The sequence below is a fragment of the Scyliorhinus torazame genome, chromosome 6, assembly GCF_047496885.1.
Source record: "Scyliorhinus torazame isolate Kashiwa2021f chromosome 6, sScyTor2.1, whole genome shotgun sequence".
NCBI classification, from domain to species: Eukaryota; Metazoa; Chordata; class Chondrichthyes; order Carcharhiniformes; family Scyliorhinidae; genus Scyliorhinus; species Scyliorhinus torazame.
In genome coordinates, this window is record NC_092712.1 from 304,916,649 (window position 1) to 304,938,894 (window position 22,246).

The 22,246-nt window shown below is 47.6% G+C and overlaps 1 protein-coding gene across 1 annotated transcript in view; it reads left to right on the forward strand.

Moving 5' to 3' along the window:
- Nucleotides 1-22,246, forward strand: part of ripk1l (receptor (TNFRSF)-interacting serine-threonine kinase 1, like) — a 167,279-nt gene that overhangs the window by 118,157 nt on the left and 26,876 nt on the right. The window contains exons 5-6 of the mRNA XM_072509980.1: nt 18,901-19,129; nt 21,167-21,316. Coding sequence (XP_072366081.1) covers nt 18,901-19,129; nt 21,167-21,316 — 379 coding nt within the window. The remainder of the gene's footprint in view (nt 1-18,900; nt 19,130-21,166; nt 21,317-22,246) is intronic.

Below are 22,246 nucleotides of genomic sequence, written 5' to 3' on the forward strand. Positions count from 1 at the left end.
GTATGGGGTTTGTTTCTGGTGAGTGAGGGGTTTGTTTCTGGAGAGTGAGGGGTTTGTTTCTGGAGAGTGTGAGGGGTTTGTTTTCTGGAGAGTGAGGGGTTTGTTTTCTGGAGAGTGAGGGGTTTGTTTTCTGGAGAGTGAGGGGTTTGTTTTCTGGAGAGTGAGGGGTTTGTTTCTGGAGAGTGAGGGGTTTGTTTCTAGAGAGTGTGAGGGGTTTGTTTTCAGGAGAGTGTGAGGGGTTTGTTTCTGGAGAGGGGTTTGTTTCTGGAGAGTGAGGGGTTTGTTTCTGGAGAGTGTGAGGGGTTTGTTTCTGGAGGGTGAGGGGTTTGTTTTCTGGAGAGAGTGAGAGGTTTGTTTCTGGAGAGAGTGAGGGGTTTGTTTCTGGAGAGAGTGAGGGGTTTGTTTCTGGGGAGTGAGGGGTTTGTTTCTGGAGAGTGAGGGGTTTGTTTCTGGAGAATGTGAGGAGTTTGTTTTCTGGAGAGTGAGGGGTTTGTTTTCTGGAGAGTGTGAGGGGTTTCGTTCTGGAGAGAGTGAGGGGTTTGTTTCTGGAGAGAGTGAGGGGTTTGTTTCTGGAGAATGTGAGGAGTTTGTTTTCTGGAGAGTGAGGGGTTTGTTTCTGGAGAATGTGAGGAGTTTGTTTTCTGGAGAGTGAGGGGTTTGTTTTCTGTAAAGTGAGGGGTTTGTTTCTGGAGAGTGTGATGGGTTTGTTTCTGGAGAGTGAGGGGTTTGTTTCTGGAGAGTGTGAGGGGTTCCTTTCTGGAGAGTGAGGGGTTTGTTTTTGGAGAGTGTGATGGGTTTGTTTCTGGAGAGTGAGGGGTTTGTTTCTGGAGAGTGTGATGGGTTTGTTTCTGGAGAGTGAGGGGTTTGTTTCTGGAGAGTGTGATGGGTTTGTTTCTGGAGAGTGAGGGGTTTGTTTCTGGAGAGAGAGGGGTTTGTTTCTGGAGAGAGAGGGGTTTGTTTTCTGGGGAGTGTGAGGGGTTTGTTTCTGGAGATTGAGGGGTTTGTTTCTGGAGATTGAGGGGCTTGTTTCTGGAGAGTGAGGGGCTTGTTTCTGGAGAGTGATGGGTTTGTTTCTGGAGAGTGAGGGGTTTGTTTTCTGGAGAGTGAGGGGTTTGTTTCTGGAGAGTGATGGGTTTGTTTCTGGAGAGTGATGGGTTTGTTTCTGGAGAGTGTGAGGGGTTTGTTTCTGGAGAGTGATGGGTTTGTTTCTGGAGAGAGTGATGGGTTTGTTTCTGGAAAGTGAGGGGTTTGTTTTCTGGAGAGTGATGGGTTTGTTTCTGGAGAGTGAGGGGTTTGTTTCTGGAGAGTGTGATGGGTTTGTTTTCTGGAGAGTGAGGGGTTTGTTTCTGGAGAGTGTGATGGGTTTGTTTTCTGGAGAGTGTGAGGGGTTTGTTTCTGGAGAGTGAGGGGTTTGTTTCTGGAGAGTGTAAGGGGTTTGTTTTCTGGAGACTGTGAGGGGGTTGTTTTATGGAGAGTATGGGGTTTGTTTCTGGTGAGTGAGGGGATTGTTTCTGGAGAGTGAGGGGTTTGTTTCTGAAGAGTGTGAGGGGTTTGTTTCTGGAGAGTGTGAGGGGTTTGTTTCTGGAGAGTGTGATGGGTTTGTTTTCTGGAGAGTGTGAAGGGTTTGTTTCTGGAGAGTGAGTGGTTTGTTTCTGGAGAGTGTAAGTGGTTTGTTTTCTGGAGACTGTGAGGGGTTTGTTTCATGGAGAGGGAGGGGTTTGTTTCCGGTGAGTGGGGGGTTTGTTTCTGGTGAGTGAGGGGTTTGTTTCTGGTGAGTGAGGGGTTTGTTTCTGGAGAGTGAGGGGTTTGTTTCTGGAGAGTGTGATGGGTTTGTTTTCAGGCGAGTGAGGGGTTTGTTTCTGGAAAGTGAGGGTTTTGTTTCTGGAGAGTGAGGGGTTTGTTTCTGGAGAGTGTGAGGGGTTTGTTTCTGGAGAGTGAGGGGTTTGTTTCTGGAGAGAGGGAGGGGTTTCTGGAGAGTGTGAGGGGTTTGTTTCTGGAGAGTGTGAGGGGTTTGTTTCTGGAGAGTGTGAGGGGTTTGTTTCTGGAGAGTGTGATGGGTTTGTTTCTGGAGAGTGAGGGGTTTGTTTCTGGAGAGTGTGAGGGGTTTGTTTTCTGGAGAGTTATGTGTTTGTTTTCTGGAAAGTGAGGGGTTTGTTTCTGGAGAGAGTGAGGGGTTTGTTTCTGGAGAGAGTGATGGGATTGTTTTCTGGAGAGTGTGAGGGGTTTGTTTCTGGAGAGTGTGAGGGTTTTGTTTCTGAAGAGTGTGAGGGGTTTGTTTCTGGAGAGTGAGGGGTTTGTTTTCTGGAGAGTGAGGGATTTGTTTCTGGAGAGTGAGGGGTTTGTTTCTAGAGAGTGTGAGGGGTTTGTTTTCAGGAGAGTGTGAGGGGTTTGTTTCTGGAGAGGGGTTTGTTTCTGGAGAGTGTGAGGTGTTTGTTTCTGGAGGGTGAGGGGTTTGTTTTCTGGAGAGAGTGAGGGGTTTGTTTCTGGAGAGAGTGAGGGGTTTGTTTCTGGAGAGAGTGAGGGGTTTGTTTCTGGAGAGTGAGCGGTTTGTTTCTGGAGAATGTGAGGAGTTTGTTTTCTGGAGAGTGAGGGGTTTGTTTCTGGAGAATGTGAGGAGTTTGTTTTCTGGAGAGTGAGGGGTTTGTTTTCTGTAAAGTGAGGGGTTTGTTTCTGGAGAGTGTGATGGGTTTGTCTCTGGAGAGTGAGGGGTTTGTTTCTGGAGAGTTTGAGGGGTTTCTTTCTGGAGAGTGAGGGGTTTGTTTCTGGAGAGTGTGATGGGTTTGTTTCTGGAGAGTGAGGGGTTTGTTTCTGGAGAGTGTGATGGGTTTGTTTCTGGAGAGTGAGGGGTTTGTTTCTGGAGAGTGTGATGGGTTTGTTTCTGGAGAGTGAGGGGTTTGTTTCTGGAGAGAGAGGGGTTTGTTTCTGGAGAGAGAGGGGTTTGTTTTCTGGGGAGTGTGAGGGGTTTGTTTCTGGAGAGTGAGGGGTTTGTTTCTGGAGAGTGATGGCTTTGTTTCTGGAGAGTGAGGGGCTTGTTTCTGGTGAGTGATGGGCTTGTTTCTGGAGAGTGATGGGTTTGTTTTCTGGAGAGTGAGGGGTTTGTTTCTGGAGAGTGATGGGTTTGTTTCTGGAGAGTGTGATGGGTTTGTTTCTGGAGAGTGATGGGTTTGTTTCTGGAAAGTGAGGGGTTTGTTTTCTGGAGAGTGATGAGTTCGTTTCTGGAGAGTGAGGGGTTTGTTTCTGGAGAGTGTGATGGGTTTGTTTTCTGGAGAGTGTAATGGGTTTGTTTTCTGGAGAGTGTGAGGGATTTGTTTCTGGAGAGTGTGAGGGGTTTGTTTCTGGAGAGTGAGGAGTTTCTTTCTGGAGAGTGTGAAGGGTTTGTTTCTGGAGAGTGAGGGGTTTGTTTCTGGAGAGTGTAAGAGGTTTGTTTTCTGGAGACTGTGAGGGGTTTGTTTTATGGAGAGTATGGGGTTTGTTTCTGGTGAGTGAGGGGTTTGTTTCTGGAGAGTGAGGGGTTTGTTTCTGGAGAGTGTGAGGGGTTTGTTTTCTGGAGAGTGAGGGGTTTGTTTTCTGGAGAGTGAGGGGTTTGTTTTCTGGAGAGTGAGGGGTTTGTTTTCTGGAGAGTGAGGGGTTTGTTTCTGGAGAGTGAGGGGTTTGTTTCTCGAGAGTGTGAGGGGTTTGTTTTCAGGAGAGTGTGAGGGGTTTGTTTCTGGAGAGGGGTTTGTTTCTGGAGAGTGAGGGGTTTGTTTCTGGAGAGTGTGAGGGGTTTGTTTCTGGAGGGTGAGGGGTTTGTTTTCTGGAGAGAGTGAGAGGTTTGTTTCTGGAGAGAGTGAGGGATTTGTTTCTGGAGAGAGTGAGGGGTTTGTTTCTGGAGAGTGAGGGGTTTGTTTCTGGAGAGTGAGGGGTTTGTTTCTGGAGAATGTGAGGAGTTTGTTTTCTGGAGAGTGAGGGGTTTGTTTTCTGGAGAGTGTGAGGGGTTTGTTTCTGGAGAGAGTGAGGGATTTGTTTCTGGAGAGAGTGAGGGGTTTGTTTCTGGAGAATGTGAGGAGTTTGTTTTCTGGAGAGTGAGGGGTTTGTTTCTGGAGAATGTGAGGAGTTTGTTTTCTGGAGAGTGAGGGGTTTGTTTTCTGTAAAGTGAGGGGTATGTTTCTGGAGAGTGTGATGGGTTTGTTTCTGGAGAGTGAGGGGTTTGTTTCTGGAGAGTGTGAGCGGTTCCTTTCTGGAGAGTGAGGGGTTTGTTTTCTGGAGAGTGTGAGGGGTTTGTTTTCTGGAGAGTGATGGGTTTGTTTCTGGAGAGTGAGGGGTTTGTTTCTGGAGAGTGTGATGGGTTTGTTTCTGGAGAGTGAGGGGTTTGTTTCTGGAGAGTGTGATGGGTTTGTTTCTGGAGAGTGAGGGGTTTGTTTCTGGAGAGAGAGGGGTTTGTTTCTGGAGAGAGAGGGGTTTGTTTTCTGGGGAGTGTGAGGGGTTTGTTTCTGGAGATTGAGGGGTTTGTTTCTGGAGAGTGATGGGTTTGTTTCTGGAGAGAGTGAGGGGTTTGTTTTCTGGAGAGTTATGTGTTTGTTTTGTGGAAAGTGAGGGGTTTGTTTCTGGAGAGAGTGAGCGGTTTGTTTCTGGAGAGAGTGATGGGATTGTTTTCTGGAGAGTGTGAGGGGTTTGTTTCTGGAGAGTGTGAGGGTTTTGTTTCTGAAGAGTGTGAGGGGTTTGTTTCTGGAGAGTGAGGGGTTTGTTTTCTGGAGAGTGAGGGGTTTGTTTTCTGGAGAGTGAGGGGTTTGTTTCTGGAGAGTGAGGGGTTTGTTTCTAGAGAGTGTGAGGGGTTTGTTTTCAGGAGAGTGTGAGGGGTTTGTTTCTGGAGAGGGGTTTGTTTCTGGAGAGTGTGAGGTGTTTGTTTCTGGAGGGTGAGGGGTTTGTTTTCTGGAGAGAGTGAGGGGTTTGTTTCTGGAGAGAGTGAGGGGTTTGTTTCTGGAGAGAGTGAGGGGTTTGTTTCTGGAGAGTGAGCGGTTTGTTTCTGGAGAATGTGAGGAGTTTGTTTTCTGGAGAGTGAGGGGTTTGTTTTCTGTAAAGTGAGGGGTTTGTTTCTGGAGAGTGTGATGGGTTTGTCTCTGGAGAGTGAGGGGTTTGTTTCTGGAGAGTGTGAGGGGTTTCTTTCTGGAGAGTGAGGGGTTTGTTTCTGGAGAGTGTGATGGGTTTGTTTCTGGAGAGTGAGGGGTTTGTTTCTGGAGAGTGTGATGGGTTTGTTTCTGGAGAGTGAGGGGTTTGTTTCTGGAGAGAGTGATGGGTTTGTTTCTGGAGAGTGAGGGGTTTGTTTCTGGAGAGTGTGATGGGTTTGTTTCTGGAGAGTGAGGGGTTTGTTTCTGGAGAGAGAGAGGTTTGTTTCTGGAGAGAGAGGGGTTTGTTTTCTGGGGAGTGTGAGGGGTTTGTTTCTGGAGAGTGAGGGGTTTGTTTCTGGAGAGTGATGGGTTTGTTTCTGGAGAGTGAGGGGCTTGTTTCTGGTGAGTGATGGGTTTGTTTCTGGAGAGTGATGGGTTTGTTTCTGGAGAGTGATGGGTTTGTTTCTGGAAAGTGAGGGGTTTGTTTCTGGAGAGTGTGATGGGTTTGTTTTCTGGAGAGTGTAATGGGTTTGTTTTCTGGAGAGTGTGAGGGGTTTGTTTCTGGAGAGTGTGAGTGGTTTGTTTCTGGAGAGTGAGGAGTTTGTTTCTGGAGAGTGAAGGGTTTGTTTCTGGAGAGTGAGGGGTTTGTTTCTGGAGAGTGTAAGGGGTTTGTTTTCTGTAGACTGTGAGGGGTTTGTTTTATGGAGAGTATGGGGTTTGTTTCTGGTGAGTGAGGGGTTTGTTTCTGGAGAGTGAGGGGTTTGTTTCTGGAGAGTGTGAGGGGTTTGTTTTCTGGAGAGTGAGGGGTTTGTTTTCTGGAGAGTGAGGGGTTTGTTTTCTGGAGAGTGAGGGGTTTGTTTTCTGGAGAGTGAGGGGTTTGTTTCTGGAGAGTGAGGGGTTTGTTTCTAGAGAGTGTGAGGGGTTTGTTTTCAGGAGAGTGTGAGGGGTTTGTTTCTGGAGAGGGGTTTGTTTCTGGAGAGTGAGGGGTTTGTTTCTGGAGAGTGTGAGGGGTTTGTTTCTGGAGGGTGAGGGGTTTGTTTTCTGGAGAGAGTGAGAGGTTTGTTTCTGGAGAGAGTGAGGGGTTTGTTTCTGGAGAGAGTGAGGGGTTTGTTTCTGGGGAGTGAGGGGTTTGTTTCTGGAGAGTGAGGGGTTTGTTTCTGGAGAATGTGAGGAGTTTGTTTTCTGGAGAGTGAGGGGTTTGTTTTCTGGAGAGTGTGAGGGGTTTCGTTCTGGAGAGAGTGAGGGGTTTGTTTCTGGAGAGAGTGAGGGGTTTGTTTCTGGAGAATGTGAGGAGTTTGTTTTCTGGAGAGTGAGGGGTTTGTTTCTGGAGAATGTGAGGAGTTTGTTTTCTGGAGAGTGAGGGGTTTGTTTTCTGTAAAGTGAGGGGTTTGTTTCTGGAGAGTGTGATGGGTTTGTTTCTGGAGAGTGAGGGGTTTGTTTCTGGAGAGTGTGAGGGGTTCCTTTCTGGAGAGTGAGGGGTTTGTTTTTGGAGAGTGTGATGGGTTTGTTTCTGGAGAGTGAGGGGTTTGTTTCTGGAGAGTGTGATGGGTTTGTTTCTGGAGAGTGAGGGGTTTGTTTCTGGAGAGTGTGATGGGTTTGTTTCTGGAGAGTGAGGGGTTTGTTTCTGGAGAGAGAGGGGTTTGTTTCTGGAGAGAGAGGGGTTTGTTTTCTGGGGAGTGTGAGGGGTTTGTTTCTGGAGATTGAGGGGTTTGTTTCTGGAGATTGAGGGGCTTGTTTCTGGAGAGTGAGGGGCTTGTTTCTGGAGAGTGATGGGTTTGTTTCTGGAGAGTGAGGGGTTTGTTTTCTGGAGAGTGAGGGGTTTGTTTCTGGAGAGTGATGGGTTTGTTTCTGGAGAGTGATGGGTTTGTTTCTGGAGAGTGTGAGGGGTTTGTTTCTGGAGAGTGATGGGTTTGTTTCTGGAGAGAGTGATGGGTTTGTTTCTGGAAAGTGAGGGGTTTGTTTTCTGGAGAGTGATGGGTTTGTTTCTGGAGAGTGAGGGGTTTGTTTCTGGAGAGTGTGATGGGTTTGTTTTCTGGAGAGTGAGGGGTTTGTTTCTGGAGAGTGTGATGGGTTTGTTTTCTGGAGAGTGTGAGGGGTTTGTTTCTGGAGAGTGAGGGGTTTGTTTCTGGAGAGTGTAAGGGGTTTGTTTTCTGGAGACTGTGAGGGGGTTGTTTTATGGAGAGTATGGGGTTTGTTTCTGGTGAGTGAGGGGATTGTTTCTGGAGAGTGAGGGGTTTGTTTCTGAAGAGTGTGAGGGGTTTGTTTCTGGAGAGTGTGAGGGGTTTGTTTCTGGAGAGTGTGATGGGTTTGTTTTCTGGAGAGTGTGAAGGGTTTGTTTCTGGAGAGTGAGTGGTTTGTTTCTGGAGAGTGTAAGTGGTTTGTTTTCTGGAGACTGTGAGGGGTTTGTTTCATGGAGAGGGAGGGGTTTGTTTCCGGTGAGTGGGGGGTTTGTTTCTGGTGAGTGAGGGGTTTGTTTCTGGTGAGTGAGGGGTTTGTTTCTGGAGAGTGAGGGGTTTGTTTCTGGAGAGTGTGATGGGTTTGTTTTCAGGCGAGTGAGGGGTTTGTTTCTGGAAAGTGAGGGTTTTGTTTCTGGAGAGTGAGGGGTTTGTTTCTGGAGAGTGTGAGGGGTTTGTTTCTGGAGAGTGAGGGGTTTGTTTCTGGAGAGAGGGAGGGGTTTCTGGAGAGTGTGAGGGGTTTGTTTCTGGAGAGTGTGAGGGGTTTGTTTCTGGAGAGTGTGAGGGGTTTGTTTCTGGAGAGTGTGATGGGTTTGTTTCTGGAGAGTGAGGGGTTTGTTTCTGGAGAGTGTGAGGGGTTTGTTTTCTGGAGAGTTATGTGTTTGTTTTCTGGAAAGTGAGGGGTTTGTTTCTGGAGAGAGTGAGGGGTTTGTTTCTGGAGAGAGTGATGGGATTGTTTTCTGGAGAGTGTGAGGGGTTTGTTTCTGGAGAGTGTGAGGGTTTTGTTTCTGAAGAGTGTGAGGGGTTTGTTTCTGGAGAGTGAGGGGTTTGTTTTCTGGAGAGTGAGGGATTTGTTTCTGGAGAGTGAGGGGTTTGTTTCTAGAGAGTGTGAGGGGTTTGTTTTCAGGAGAGTGTGAGGGGTTTGTTTCTGGAGAGGGGTTTGTTTCTGGAGAGTGTGAGGTGTTTGTTTCTGGAGGGTGAGGGGTTTGTTTTCTGGAGAGAGTGAGGGGTTTGTTTCTGGAGAGAGTGAGGGGTTTGTTTCTGGAGAGAGTGAGGGGTTTGTTTCTGGAGAGTGAGCGGTTTGTTTCTGGAGAATGTGAGGAGTTTGTTTTCTGGAGAGTGAGGGGTTTGTTTCTGGAGAATGTGAGGAGTTTGTTTTCTGGAGAGTGAGGGGTTTGTTTTCTGTAAAGTGAGGGGTTTGTTTCTGGAGAGTGTGATGGGTTTGTCTCTGGAGAGTGAGGGGTTTGTTTCTGGAGAGTTTGAGGGGTTTCTTTCTGGAGAGTGAGGGGTTTGTTTCTGGAGAGTGTGATGGGTTTGTTTCTGGAGAGTGAGGGGTTTGTTTCTGGAGAGTGTGATGGGTTTGTTTCTGGAGAGTGAGGGGTTTGTTTCTGGAGAGTGTGATGGGTTTGTTTCTGGAGAGTGAGGGGTTTGTTTCTGGAGAGAGAGGGGTTTGTTTCTGGAGAGAGAGGGGTTTGTTTTCTGGGGAGTGTGAGGGGTTTGTTTCTGGAGAGTGAGGGGTTTGTTTCTGGAGAGTGATGGCTTTGTTTCTGGAGAGTGAGGGGCTTGTTTCTGGTGAGTGATGGGCTTGTTTCTGGAGAGTGATGGGTTTGTTTTCTGGAGAGTGAGGGGTTTGTTTCTGGAGAGTGATGGGTTTGTTTCTGGAGAGTGTGATGGGTTTGTTTCTGGAGAGTGATGGGTTTGTTTCTGGAAAGTGAGGGGTTTGTTTTCTGGAGAGTGATGAGTTCGTTTCTGGAGAGTGAGGGGTTTGTTTCTGGAGAGTGTGATGGGTTTGTTTTCTGGAGAGTGTAATGGGTTTGTTTTCTGGAGAGTGTGAGGGATTTGTTTCTGGAGAGTGTGAGGGGTTTGTTTCTGGAGAGTGAGGAGTTTCTTTCTGGAGAGTGTGAAGGGTTTGTTTCTGGAGAGTGAGGGGTTTGTTTCTGGAGAGTGTAAGAGGTTTGTTTTCTGGAGACTGTGAGGGGTTTGTTTTATGGAGAGTATGGGGTTTGTTTCTGGTGAGTGAGGGGTTTGTTTCTGGAGAGTGAGGGGTTTGTTTCTGGAGAGTGTGAGGGGTTTGTTTTCTGGAGAGTGAGGGGTTTGTTTTCTGGAGAGTGAGGGGTTTGTTTTCTGGAGAGTGAGGGGTTTGTTTTCTGGAGAGTGAGGGGTTTGTTTCTGGAGAGTGAGGGGTTTGTTTCTCGAGAGTGTGAGGGGTTTGTTTTCAGGAGAGTGTGAGGGGTTTGTTTCTGGAGAGGGGTTTGTTTCTGGAGAGTGAGGGGTTTGTTTCTGGAGAGTGTGAGGGGTTTGTTTCTGGAGGGTGAGGGGTTTGTTTTCTGGAGAGAGTGAGAGGTTTGTTTCTGGAGAGAGTGAGGGATTTGTTTCTGGAGAGAGTGAGGGGTTTGTTTCTGGAGAGTGAGGGGTTTGTTTCTGGAGAGTGAGGGGTTTGTTTCTGGAGAATGTGAGGAGTTTGTTTTCTGGAGAGTGAGGGGTTTGTTTTCTGGAGAGTGTGAGGGGTTTGTTTCTGGAGAGAGTGAGGGATTTGTTTCTGGAGAGAGTGAGGGGTTTGTTTCTGGAGAATGTGAGGAGTTTGTTTTCTGGAGAGTGAGGGGTTTGTTTCTGGAGAATGTGAGGAGTTTGTTTTCTGGAGAGTGAGGGGTTTGTTTTCTGTAAAGTGAGGGGTATGTTTCTGGAGAGTGTGATGGGTTTGTTTCTGGAGAGTGAGGGGTTTGTTTCTGGAGAGTGTGAGCGGTTCCTTTCTGGAGAGTGAGGGGTTTGTTTTCTGGAGAGTGTGAGGGGTTTGTTTTCTGGAGAGTGATGGGTTTGTTTCTGGAGAGTGAGGGGTTTGTTTCTGGAGAGTGTGATGGGTTTGTTTCTGGAGAGTGAGGGGTTTGTTTCTGGAGAGTGTGATGGGTTTGTTTCTGGAGAGTGAGGGGTTTGTTTCTGGAGAGAGAGGGGTTTGTTTCTGGAGAGAGAGGGGTTTGTTTTCTGGGGAGTGTGAGGGGTTTGTTTCTGGAGATTGAGGGGTTTGTTTCTGGAGAGTGATGGGTTTGTTTCTGGAGAGAGTGAGGGGTTTGTTTCTGGAGAGTGTGATGGGTTTGTTTTCTGGAGAGTGAGGGGTTTGTTTTGTGGAGAGTGAGGGGTTTGTTTTCTGGAGAGTGTGAGGGGTTTGTTTCTGGAGAGTGAGGGGTTTGTTTCTGGAGAGTGTGATGGGTTTGTTTTCTGGAGAGTGAGGGGTTTGTTTTCTGGAGAGTGTGAGGGGTTTGTTTCTGGAGAGTGAGGGGTTTGTTTTGTGGAGAGTGAGGGGTTTGTTTTCTGGAGAGTGTGAGGGGTTTGTTTCTGGAGAGTGAGGGGTTTGTTTTGTGGTGAGTGAGGGGTTTGTTTCTGGAGAGTGAGGGGTTTGTTTCTGGAGAGTGTGATGGGATTGTTTTCTGGAGAGTGAGGGGTTTGTTTCTGGAGAGTGAGGGGTTTGTTTCTGGAGAGTGAGGGGTTTGTTTCTGGAGAGTGTGAGGGGTTTGTTTCTGGAGCGTGATGGGTTTGTTTTCTGGAAAGTGAGGGGTTTGTTTTGTGGAGAGTGATGGGTTTGTTTCTGGAGAGTGTGATGTGTTTGTTTCTGGAGAGTGAGGAGTTTGTTTCTGGAGAGTGAGGAGTTTGTTTCTGGAGACTGTGAAGGGTTTGTTTCTGGAGAGTGAGGGTTTTTTTTCTGGAGAGTGTAAGGGGTTTGTTTTCTGGAGACTGTGAGGGGTTTGTTTAATGGAGAGAGAGGGGTTTGTTTCTGGTGAGTGAGGGGTTGTTTCTGGTGAGTGAGGGGTTTGTTTCTGGAGAGTGAGGGGTTTGTTTCTGGAGAGTGTGATGGGTTTGTTTTCAGGCGAGTGAGGGGTTTGTTTCTGGAAAGTGAGGGTTTTGTTTCTGGAGAGTGAGGGGTTTGTTTCTGGAGAGTGTGAGGGGTATGTTTCTGGAGAGTGAGGGGTTTGTTTCTGGAGAGAGGGAGGGGTTTGTTTCTGGAGAGTGTGAGGGGTTTGTTTCTGGAGAGTGTGAGGGGTTTGTTTCTGGAGAGTGTGAGGGGTTTGTTTCTGGAGAGTGTGATGGGTTTGTTTCTGGAGAGTGAGGGGTTTGTTTCTGGAGAGTGTGAGGGGTTTGTTTCTGGAGAGTGTGAGGGGTTTGTTTTCTGGAGAGTTATGGGTTTGTTTTCTGGAAAGTGAGGGGTTTGTTTCTGGAGAGAGTGAGGGGTTTGTTTCTGGAGAGAGTGAGGGGTTTGTTTCTGGAGAGAGTGAGGGGTTTGTTTCTGGAGAGAGTGATGGGTTTGTTTTCTGGAGAGTGTGAGGGGTTTGTTTCTGGAGCGTGTGAGGGTTTTGTTTCTGGAGAGTGTGAGGGGTTTGATTCTGGAGTGTGAGGGGTTTGTTTCTGGAGAGTGAGGGGTTTGTTTTCTGGAGAGTGAGGGGTTTGTTTTCTGGAGAGTGAGGGGTTTGTTTCTGCAGAGTGAGGGGTTTGTTTCTAGAGAGTGTGAGGGGTTTGTTTTCAGGAGAGTGTGAGGGGTTTGTTTCTGGAGAGGGGTTTGTTTCTGGAGAGTGTGAGGTGTTTGTTTCTGGAGAGTGAGGGGTTTGTTTTGTGGAGAGTGAGGGGTTTGTTTTCTGGAGAGTGTGAGGGGTTTGTTTCTGGAGAGTGAGGGGTTTGTTTTGTGGTGAGTGAGGGGTTTGTTTCTGGAGAGTGAGGGGTTTGTTTCTGGAGAGTGTGATGGGATTGTTTTCTGGAGAGTGAGGGGTTTGTTTCTGGAGAGTGAGGGGTTTGTTTCTGGAGAGTGAGGGGTTTGTTTCTGGAGAGTGTGAGGGGTTTGTTTCTGGAGCGTGATGGGTTTGTTTTCTGGAAAGTGAGGGGTTTGTTTTCTGGAGAGTGATGGGTTTGTTTCTGGAGAGTGTGATGTGTTTGTTTCTGGAGAGTGAGGAGTTTGTTTCTGGAGACTGAAGGGTTTGTTTCTGGAGAGTGAGGGGTTTGTTTCTGGAGAGTGTAAGGGGTTTGTTTTCTGGAGACTGTGAGGGGTTTGTTTAATGGAGAGAGAGGGGTTTGTTTCTGGTGAGTGAGGGGTTTGTTTCTGGTGAGTGAGGGGTTTGTTTCTGGAGAGTGAGGGGTTTGTTTCTGGAGAGTGTGATGGGTTTGTTTTCAGGCGAGTGAGGGGTTTGTTTCTGGAAAGTGAGGGTTTTGTTTCTGGAGAGTGAGGGGTTTGTTTCTGGAGAGTGTGAGGGGTATGTTTCTGGAGAGTGAGGGGTTTGTTTCTGGAGAGAGGGAGGGGTTTGTTTCTGGAGAGTGTGAGGGGTTTGTTTCTGGAGAGTGTGAGGGGTTTGTTTCTGGAGAGTGTGAGGGGTTTGTTTCTGGAGAGTGTGATGGGTTTGTTTCTGGAGAGTGAGGGGTTTGTTTCTGGAGAGTGTGAGGGGTTTGTTTTCTGGAGAGTTATGGGTTTGTTTTCTGGAAAGTGAGGGGTTTGTTTCTGGAGAGAGTGAGGGGTTTGTTTCTGGAGAGAGTGAGGGGTTTGTTTCTGGAGAGAGTGAGGGGTTTGTTTCTGGAGAGAGTGATGGGTTTGTTTTCTGGAGAGTGTGAGGGGTTTGTTTCTGGAGCGTGTGAGGGTTTTGTTTCTGGAGAGTGTGAGGGGTTTGATTCTGGAGTGTGAGGGGTTTGTTTCTGGAGAGTGAGGGGTTTGTTTTCTGGAGAGTGAGGGGTTTGTTTCTGGAGAGTGAGGGGTTTGTTTCTAGAGAGTGTGAGGGGTTTGTTTTCAGGAGAGTGTGAGGGGTTTGTTTCTGGAGAGGGGTTTGTTTCTGGAGAGTGTGAGGTGTTTGTTTCTGGAGGGTGAGGGGTTTGTTTTCTGGAGAGAGTGAGGGGTTTGTTTCTGGAGAGAGTGAGGGGTTTGTTTCTGGAGAGAGTGAGGGGTTTGTTTCTGGAGAGAGTGAGGGGTTTGTTTCTGGAGAGTGAGCGGTTTGTTTCTGGAGAATGTGAGGAGTTTGTTTTCTGGAGAGTGAGGGGTTTGTTTCTGGAGAATGTGAGGAGTTTGTTTTCTGGAGAGTGAGGGGTTTGTTTCTGGAGAATGTGAGGAGTTTGTTTTCTGGAGAGTGAGGGGCTTGTTTTCTGTAAAGTGAGGGGTTTGTTTCTGGAGAGTGTGATGGGTTTGTTTCTGGAGAGTGAGGGGTTTGTTTCTGGAGAGTGTGAGGGGTTTCTTTCTGGAGAGTGAGGGGTTTGTTTCTGGAGAGTGTGAGGGGTTTGTTTCTGGAGAGTGATGGGTTTGTTTCTGGAGAGTGAGGGGTTTGTTTCTGGAGAGTGTGATGGGTTTGTTTCTGGAGAGTGAGGGGTTTGTTTCTGGAGAGTGTGATGGGTTTGTTTCTGGAGAGTGAGGGGTTTGTTTCTGGAGAGAGAGGGGTTTGTTTCTGGAGAGAGAGGGGTTTGTTTTCTGGGGAGTGTGAGGGGTTTGTTTCTGGAGAGTGAGGGGCTTGTTTCTGGAGAGTGAGGGGCTTGTTTCTGGTGAGTGATGGGTTTGTTTCTGGAGAGTGATGGGTTTGTTTTCTGGAGAGTGAGGGGTTTGTTTCTGTAGAGTGATGGGTTTGTTTCTGGAGAGTGTGAGGGGTTTGTTTCTGGAGAGTGATGAGTTCGTTTCTGGAAAGTGAGGGGTTTGTTTTCTGGAGAGTGATGAGTTCGTTTCTGGAGAGTGAGGGGTTTGTTTCTGGAGAGTGTGATGGGTTTGTTTTCTGGAGAGTGAGGGGTTTGTTTCTGGAGAGTGTAATGGGTTTGTTTTCTGGAGAGTGTGAGGGGTTTGTTTCTGGAGAGTGTGAGGGGTTTGTTTCTGGAGAGTGTGAAGGGTTTGTTTCTGGAGAGTGAGGGGTTTGTTTCTGGAGAGTGTAAGGGGTTTGTTTTCTGGAGACTGTGAGGGGTTTGTTTTATGGAGAGTATGGGGTTTGTTCCTGGTGAGTGAGGGGTTTGTTTCTGGAGAGGGAGGGGTTTGTTTCTGGAGAGTGTGAGGGGTTTGTTTTCTGGAGAGTGAGGGGTTTGTTTTCTGGAGAGTGAGGGGCTTGTTTTCTGGAGAGTGAGGGGTTTGTTTTCTGGAGAGTGAGGGGTTTGTTTCTGGAGAGTGAGGGGTTTGTTTCTAGAGAGTTTGAGGGGTTTGTTTTCAGGAGAGTGTGAGGGGTTTGTTTCTGGAGAGGGGTTTGTTTCTGGAGAGTGAGGGGTTTGTTTCTGGAGAGTGTGAGGGGTTTGTTTCTGGAGGGTGAGGGGTTTTGTTTTCTGGAGAGAGTGAGAGGTTTGTTTCTGGAGAGAGTGAGGGGTTTGTTTCTGGAGAGAGTGAGGGGTTTGTTTCTGGAGAGTGAGGGGTTTGTTTCTGGAGAGTGAGGGGTTTGTTTCTGGAGAGTGAGGGGTTTGTTTCTGGAGAATGTGAGGAGTTTGTTTTCTGGAGAGTGAGGGGTTTGTTTTCTGGAGAGTGTGAGGGGTTTGTTTCTGGAGAGAGTGAGGGGTTTGTTTCTGGAGAGAGTGAGGGGTTTGTTTCTGGAGAATGTGAGGAGTTTGTTTTCTGGAGAGTGAGGGGTTTGTTTCTGGAGAATGTGAGGAGTTTGTTTTCTGGAGAGTGAGGGGTTTGCTTTCTGTAAAGTGAGGGGTTTGTTTCTGGAGAGTGTGATGGGTTTGTTTCTGGAGAGTGAGGGGTTTGTTTCTGGAGAGTGTGAGGGGTTTCTTTCTGGAGAGTGAGGGGTTTGTTTCTGGAGAGTGTGATGGGTTTGTTTCTGGAGAGTGAGGGGTTTGTTTCTGGAGAGAGAGGGGTTTGTTTCTGGGGAGAGAGGGGTTTGTTTTCTGGGGAGTGTGAGGGGTTTGTTTCTGGAGATTGAGGGGCTTGTTTCTGGAGAGTGAGGGGCTTGTTTCTGGAGAGTGATGGGTTTGTTTCTGGAGAGTGAGGGGTTTGTTTTCTGGAGAGTGAAGGGTTTGTTTCTGGAGAGTGATGGGTTTGTTTCTGGAGAGTGATGGGTTTGTTTCTGGAGAGTGTGAGGGGTTTGTTTCTGGAGAGTGATGGGTTTGTTTCTGGAGAGAGTGATGGGTTTGTTTCTGGAAAGTGAGGGGTTTGTTTTCTGGAGAGTGATGGGTTTGTTTCTGGAGAGTGTGATGGGTTTGTTTTCTGGAGAGTGATGGGTTTGTTTCTGGAAAGTGAGGGGTTTGTTTTCTGGAGAGTGAGGGGTTTGTTTCTGGAGAGTGAGGGGGTTTGTTTCTGGCGAGTGTGATGGGTTTGTTTTCTGGAGAGTGTGATGGGTTTGTTTCTGGAGACTGTGAGGGGTTTGTTTTATGGAGAGTATGGGGTTTGTTCCTGGTGAGTGAGGGGTTTGTTTCTGGAGAGGGAGGGGTTTGTTTTCTGGAGAGTGTGATGGGTTTGTTTCTGGAGAGTGAGGGGTTTGTTTCTGGAGAGTGAGGGGTTTGTTTCTGGAGAGTGAGGGGTTTGTTTCTGGAGAGTGAGGGGTTTGTTTCTGGAGAGTGTGATGGGTTTGTTTTCTGGAGAGTGAGGGGTTTGTTTTCTGGAGAGTGTGAGGGGTTTGTTTCTGGAGAGTGAGGGGTTTGTTTCTGGAGAGTGTGATGGGTTTGTTTTCTGGAGAGTGAGGGGTTTGTTTTCTGGAGAGTGTGAGGGGTTTGTTTTCTGGAGAGTTAGGGGTTTGTTTCTGGAGAGTGTGATGGGTTTGTTTTCTGGAAAGTGAGGGGTTTGTTTTCTGGAGAGTGTGAGGGGTTTGTTTTCTGGAGAGTGAGGGGTTTGTTTCTGGAGAGAGTGATGGGTTTGTTTTCTGGAGAGTGAGGGGTTTGTTTTCTGGAGAGTGTGAGGGGTTTGTTTCTGGAGAGTGTGATGGGTTTGTTTTCTGGAGAGTGTGAGGGGTTTGTTTTCTGGAGAGTGTGAGGGGTTTGTTTTCTGGAGAGTGAGGGGTTTGTTTTCTGGAGAGGGGTTTGTTTTCTGGAGAGTGAGGGGTTTGTTTTCTGGAGAGTGTGATGGGTTTGTTTTCTGGAGAGTGTGAGGGGTTTGTTTTCTGGAGAGTGAGGGGTTTGTTTTCTGGAGAGTGAGGGGTTTGTTTCTGGAGAGTGTGAGGGGTTTGTTTTCTGGAGAGTGAGGGGTTTGTTTTCTGGAGAGTGAGGGGTTTGTTTTCTGGAGAGTGAGGGGTTTGTTTCTGGAGAGTGTGAGGGGTTTGTTTCTGGAGAGTGTGATGGGTTTGTTTTCTGGAGAGTGAGGGGTTTGTTTCTGGAGAGTGTGATGGGTTTGTTTTCTGGAGAGTGAGGAGTTTGTTTCTGGAGAGTGATGGGTTTGTTTCTGGAGAGTGAGGGGTTTGTTTCTGGAGAGTGTGAAGGGTTTGTTTTCTGGAGAGTGATGGGTTTGTTTTCTGGAGAGTGTGAGGGGTTTTTTTTCTGGAGAGAGTGGGGGGTTTGTTTCTGGAGAGTGTGAGGTGTTTGTTTCTGGAGAGTGTGATGGGTTTGTTTTCTGGAGAGTGTGATGGGTTTGTTTTCTGGAGAGTGAGGGGTTTGTTTCTGGAGAGTGTGAGGGGTTTGTTTTCTGGAGAGTGTGAGGGGTTTGTTTCTGGAGAGTGTGATGGGTTTGTTTCTGGAGAGTGAGGGGTTTGTTTCTGGAGAGTGTGATGGGTTTGTTTCTGGAGAGTGTGAGGGATTTATTTTCTGGAGCGTGTGATGGGATTGTTTTCTGGAGAGTGAGGGGTTTGTTTCTGGTGAGTGAGGGGTTTGTTTCTGGAGAGTGAGGGGTTTGTTTCTGGAGAGTGTGATGGGATTGTTTTCTGGAGAGTGAGGAGTTTGTTTCTGGAGAGTGAGGGGTTTGTTTCTGGAGAGTGAGGGGTTTGTTTCTGGAGAGTGTGAGGGGTTTGTTTCTGGAGCGTGATGGGTTTGTTTTCTGGAAAGTGAGGGGTTTGTTTTCTGGAGAGTGATGGGTTTGTTTCTGGAGAGAGTGATGTGTTTGTTTTCTGGAGAGTGAGGGGTTTGTTTCTGGAGAGTGTGAGGGGTTTGTTTTCTGGAGAGTGAGGGGTTTGTTTCTGGAGAGAGTGATGGGTTTGTTTTCTGGAGAGTGAGGGGTTTGTTTTCTGTAGAGTGTGAGGGGTTTGTTTTCTGGAGACTGAGGGGTTTGTTTCTGGAGGGGCAGTTTGACAGCTTGGAGGAGGTGTAGGAGAAAGCTGGACTTGTGGGTTCTGATATATCCAGGTACGGGATTTGGTGTGACAGACATTTCTGACGTTCCCGGTAGCGCCGCCATTCATTTTATTGGGGAGGATTCTGTCCTGCGTGGGATCAGAAGAGGGCAGCACGCCTGGGATTTATGGATGGATCTTGGGGAAAGAGCAGGTTTCAGTAGAAGAGGTGAAGGCCAGGTGGCAGGAGAAGGTGGGACCTATTTTGAGTCCCACCACAGGACCTAGAATGAGTCCCACCACAGGACGAACGCTACATCATACTGTCCGAGTTTGTGGTTGATCCATCTCGTCTTTGGGGTCTTTCTTCAGCACTATATTAGCTATCATAAATATTGACTAAAAGTCCTGTCTGTTCGTAGCTATATTTGGGGCGTTGGACCAGCTGGCGTTGAGGATGGGCACGGATCCACCTCGTTGATTGCTGGGCGGTGGATTCTGCTGGGTTGGAGGCAGGTAACGGCACCTTGTGCCTCAGGCCTGGCTCGGTGACTTGACTTGATGGAGTTTCTGTACCTCGAGAAGGTCAGGTTCACTGTGAGGGGGTCAACCAATGGGTTCTACCATAGATGACGGCCTTTCATATTGTACTTTAAGGAATTGGTCGCTGGGGGCGGAGGGGGGGGGGGGGGTTTGCGTTAAGGGTCGGTATTGTCACTGTTGTCGGTTGAAATTCTCTCATTTGTTGATACATGTGTTGGTTTTGTTATTTTTTGATATAAAATGTTAAAAGTTCAATAAAAGTATTTTGAAATAAAAACGTTAAGAGGATCTGCCATGAACATATTGAACGGTGGAGCAGGTTCGAAGGGCTGAATGGCCTCCTCCGACTTGAGTGTTTCTATATTTATTTGGGGCAAAGGTTAGCACAAATTCTCCCCTTTGCCCCCTGAATTTGTGCTCCCTTGGCTTTACAAAACCTTGGTACCACGACAGTGTTTTTGGTATTGTTTCCAGGGCAGCATGCCGTAGACACCTTTTGGGAGAACTGGTTTGACTGCTCAGTTCCACTAGATGGAAGTATGCATTCTGTACAGGCAGGCTGGCAGCATTGCCGATTAAAAGCAGTCAAACTATTAAATTCTAATCCCCTGACATTCTCCTCTTCAAAGTTTTAACGGATGCCTTAACCTGCTTTTAAAAAAAAAATGTTTTTTAATGCTTCTTTTGCATAGATGAAACAGGTTAGAGTAAATTTACTAGCAGATAGCCACAGTGTTACAGCCCTGCCTCTCGCCCCTGTTGTCTGAGGACATGTATCCATACAGGGTGGGTTAATTTACCCACGCACCTAATTGCCTCCTGTTGAACCTCCTGGGTAAGGGAGTTTTAAAAATCAGGCAATTTTCAACTACAATTTACTGTAATACTTTGCAAACTGCATTCATGACTGAGAAGTTGAAGCTCGGACCGTTTCTTAAATGGCGTTTTGCTTTCTTCCCCCCTCCCCACTCTTTTTTTTCCCAGATCGCGGATCTAGGTGTGGCAATCTTCAAAACCTGGAGTCGGTTCACCACCGAAGAGCAAAGGAGACGGAGCCAAATGGGGTCCAAGCTGCAGAACAACGCGGGCACGTTGTTCTACCTGGCACCTGAACATTTGCGCTCGCTGAATACCAAGGCCACGTACAAGTCTGACGTGTACAGTTTTGCCATCGTGGTCTGGGTGATCCTGACCAACAAAGAACCGTATGAATGTGCGTTACTCATTCTGAATATTGCAGATTCCCGACTAAAATGAAAAATAAAATAGAAAGTGCTGGGTGAACTCCAGGTCAGGCAGCATCCGTGGAGAAAGAAGCACAGTTAACGTGTCAAGTCCACCTGACCAGTCTACAGAATTGAAAAGGGATAGGAATGTAGGGGTGCATTCTCCATTGCCTGATCGAGGGCAGAGTGGAATGTCAAGGGAGGCCTCAACACGCTACCCGCCCCATGCTGGTGGGAGGATGCAAATTCGTTATGCACCGACACCCTCAGCAGGAAATGCCCGGCAGACTTTCATGCAAGTTTGCCCAAGCGTAGCCCTGACGTGGTGGACTCCAAAGTGGTCAGTGCATAACTGAGGTGTCCACCCAAAGCACATCAGAAAACCCTCTTTCCCCCCCCCCCCCCCCCCCCCCCACAATTCAAATCTCCCCTGACCCGGGGCCGGGATTGAACCCGGGTCCACGGTGTCATGAGGCAGCAGTGCTAACTACTGCTCTACCGTGCCATCCCAGAAGATTTGCATTTCAAAGGCTGTCAAAGTATTTGAGGCCATTTGAAATGTACTTGGCTTTCAGGGAAGCCTCTGACACTGTAACAGCTGCTGCTTTAAACACTTCTGTCAGGCAGCAGATGTTAGGAAAAGGTAAGTTAAAATACAGTGATTTTTCACTCCACTGCCTGGACTGAACTTCAGCTTTCAGGCAGGGGCCTCCGACATGAGGTGGGGGAGAGGCACCTCTCATGTGTGGGGAGGGTCTCTGATGTGATGGGGGGTGGGGTGGTCTCTGATGGGTGTCTGACGAGATTGGTGGGTAGGGAACTGAGTCGTCCTTATGCTTGTGGGGGTGGGAAGAAAAGGGGGGGGGGTTCTCCAATTTGTCGGGGGTGGGGGGATTGCAAGATTTGCTTTTTGCCGCCGAATCTACGTGTCGGATGGCCCATTACTGGGAATCCGGCGAGCTCTCACCATATATTAATTAGCATGGTGAAGAGGAGAGACTTGCGTAATAGGCCCCGCTCCAACAGTGACCAATAGCGATTCTCCGCTGGCAGGAGCACTTCAGGTTCCAGAATAGAGAATCTAAGCCATAGTGAGTTATATGCTTAGAGAGGGGGTGCAGGGGGTGGGGTAGATTAGAAAGGCAGGAATAGGTAAGGGCAAAGGAGATACTGACAAAGATGTCATGGACATAAGACAAAGGACGTGTGTTAATGGTGCCAATAGGGACTGAAGAGTGCTAATAGTGGCAAAACGTAAGAGAGCGGAATATGTTAATTGGTGAACAAGTGTCAGTGCTCAGTGGGAGCACCATTGAACAACAAGGAACAGATGGCCATCTCCTAATAGGGAGGGGGATAGGGTTGTGTTGGGCAAGATCCTTCCTACCGGTGATTCATTGCCTCTCATTCTTTTGATATTATGTTTGTTTCTTTTTCAATATAATTGTTCAAAGAAAGTCATGTTGATACTGAACAACAGAACGTAATGCTAAACAGAAGCAAGTTATGCCAAGTTACCTCCAAGATCCACGTCAAGACTGACCAGTGCAGCTTTAACGTGTCCACAGGCAGTCATCTCACTGGGCAAATGGAGGAAATTAGTGAAGGTTTTGAACACCTGCATATCCTACCATAACTGCCCAGAGCGTTGGAATACCTTACCTCCATGTCCTTAACAGAAAACTGGCACCAACAACACAGGGAAGATAATTCTCAGCTGATCAGGGGCATGGTGGATCAAATGGCCCTCTGTGCTACAACCGTTTTACGATTTTAATTTGGAATCATTCGTGAGATGTAAACCAAATCAAAACCTGTTGTCTCAGGTCATTGTGTGGGTGTCCAAGTGTTGGAAAATGAGCACAGAATTCACCTGAACAGCTACCCACACTTCTCCCACCAAACATGAAAAGCAAAGTTTCATCAGACCTCGATTGTCAGACAGATACCGGCGCACAGTTTACAAATGACCCATTGGACATTAGCGTTGCGTCTCAGATGTTTTCTTTTGTCTATGTCCTCAGATGCACTGAATGATGCCCAGGTCCACCAGCTAGTCCTCAGTGGAGATCGACCTGATATGAACGAAATTCCTGATGGTTCACCCCACGATATTGTTTGTTTAATGGAGCGGTGTTGGGAAAATGACCCCGAGGAGAGGCTTCCTTTTAAAGGTGGGCACTTGTCTGAACTTTGACCCTGTTTTTTTCCTTGCGGGAATGCTGGGCGGAGATGTCCTACTTTTGAAGGCTGGCCTAAAGAAATGCACGACTCTCGCCCACACCTTCTGGTTGCCGCTGGTCCAGCAGTGTCTGGCCACCCAGCTTTTTGATTCAAGCCTTTTATGTACTGCGCAAGTCTAAATTGATAGGTATAAACCTTGATCAATTTCTAGAGTCTTTTAGCACCACATTAAACTTGAATCAAGAACAGGGAATTTAGGAAAAACACCAGGTCCGGCAGCATCCGTAGCGAGGGAAAACGGGGCTAATGTTTCGAGTCCGTTCGGCCCTTCATCAGAACTAAAGAGAGGGAGAAATGTGTTGGATATTAAACCGTGGTTAGGAGAGATTGCAACATGATGTAGAAAGTTTAAGAACATGAGGCAGATGGATTGGTGTCGGGGAGGGAGGATTATTGCATTGAGACAATAAATGTATGGGATTATTTTTTTAAAGGGTTTAAGATGGAAGAGCAAGGTCATGCTCTAAAGGTGTTGGACTTGGTGTTGAATCCTGAGTGCTGTAACATGCCTAATTGGAAGATGAGATGCTGCTCTTCCAACTTTGTTTTGGGCTTCACTGCATCTGTCTTTTGTTTGCAAAGTTTCTGCATCTTGTTGCAGTATCTGCTACGGTCTAATATCCAACACATTTCTTTAGTTCTGATGAAAAGCCAAAGGACTCGAAACATTAACTCCGTTTCCTCTGTCTGCAGGTGCTGCTGGATGTGTTGCGGCATTCTCTGTTCTTGTTTCAGATTCCAGTATCCGCAGTGCTTTCCTTATTTTACGGAACTTGAATGTTTGGCTTCATTAGGTGTGAACTAAAGTACCAATTTTATTATGGAACACATCGGATCTGTATAAGACTGAGTGGTGTCAA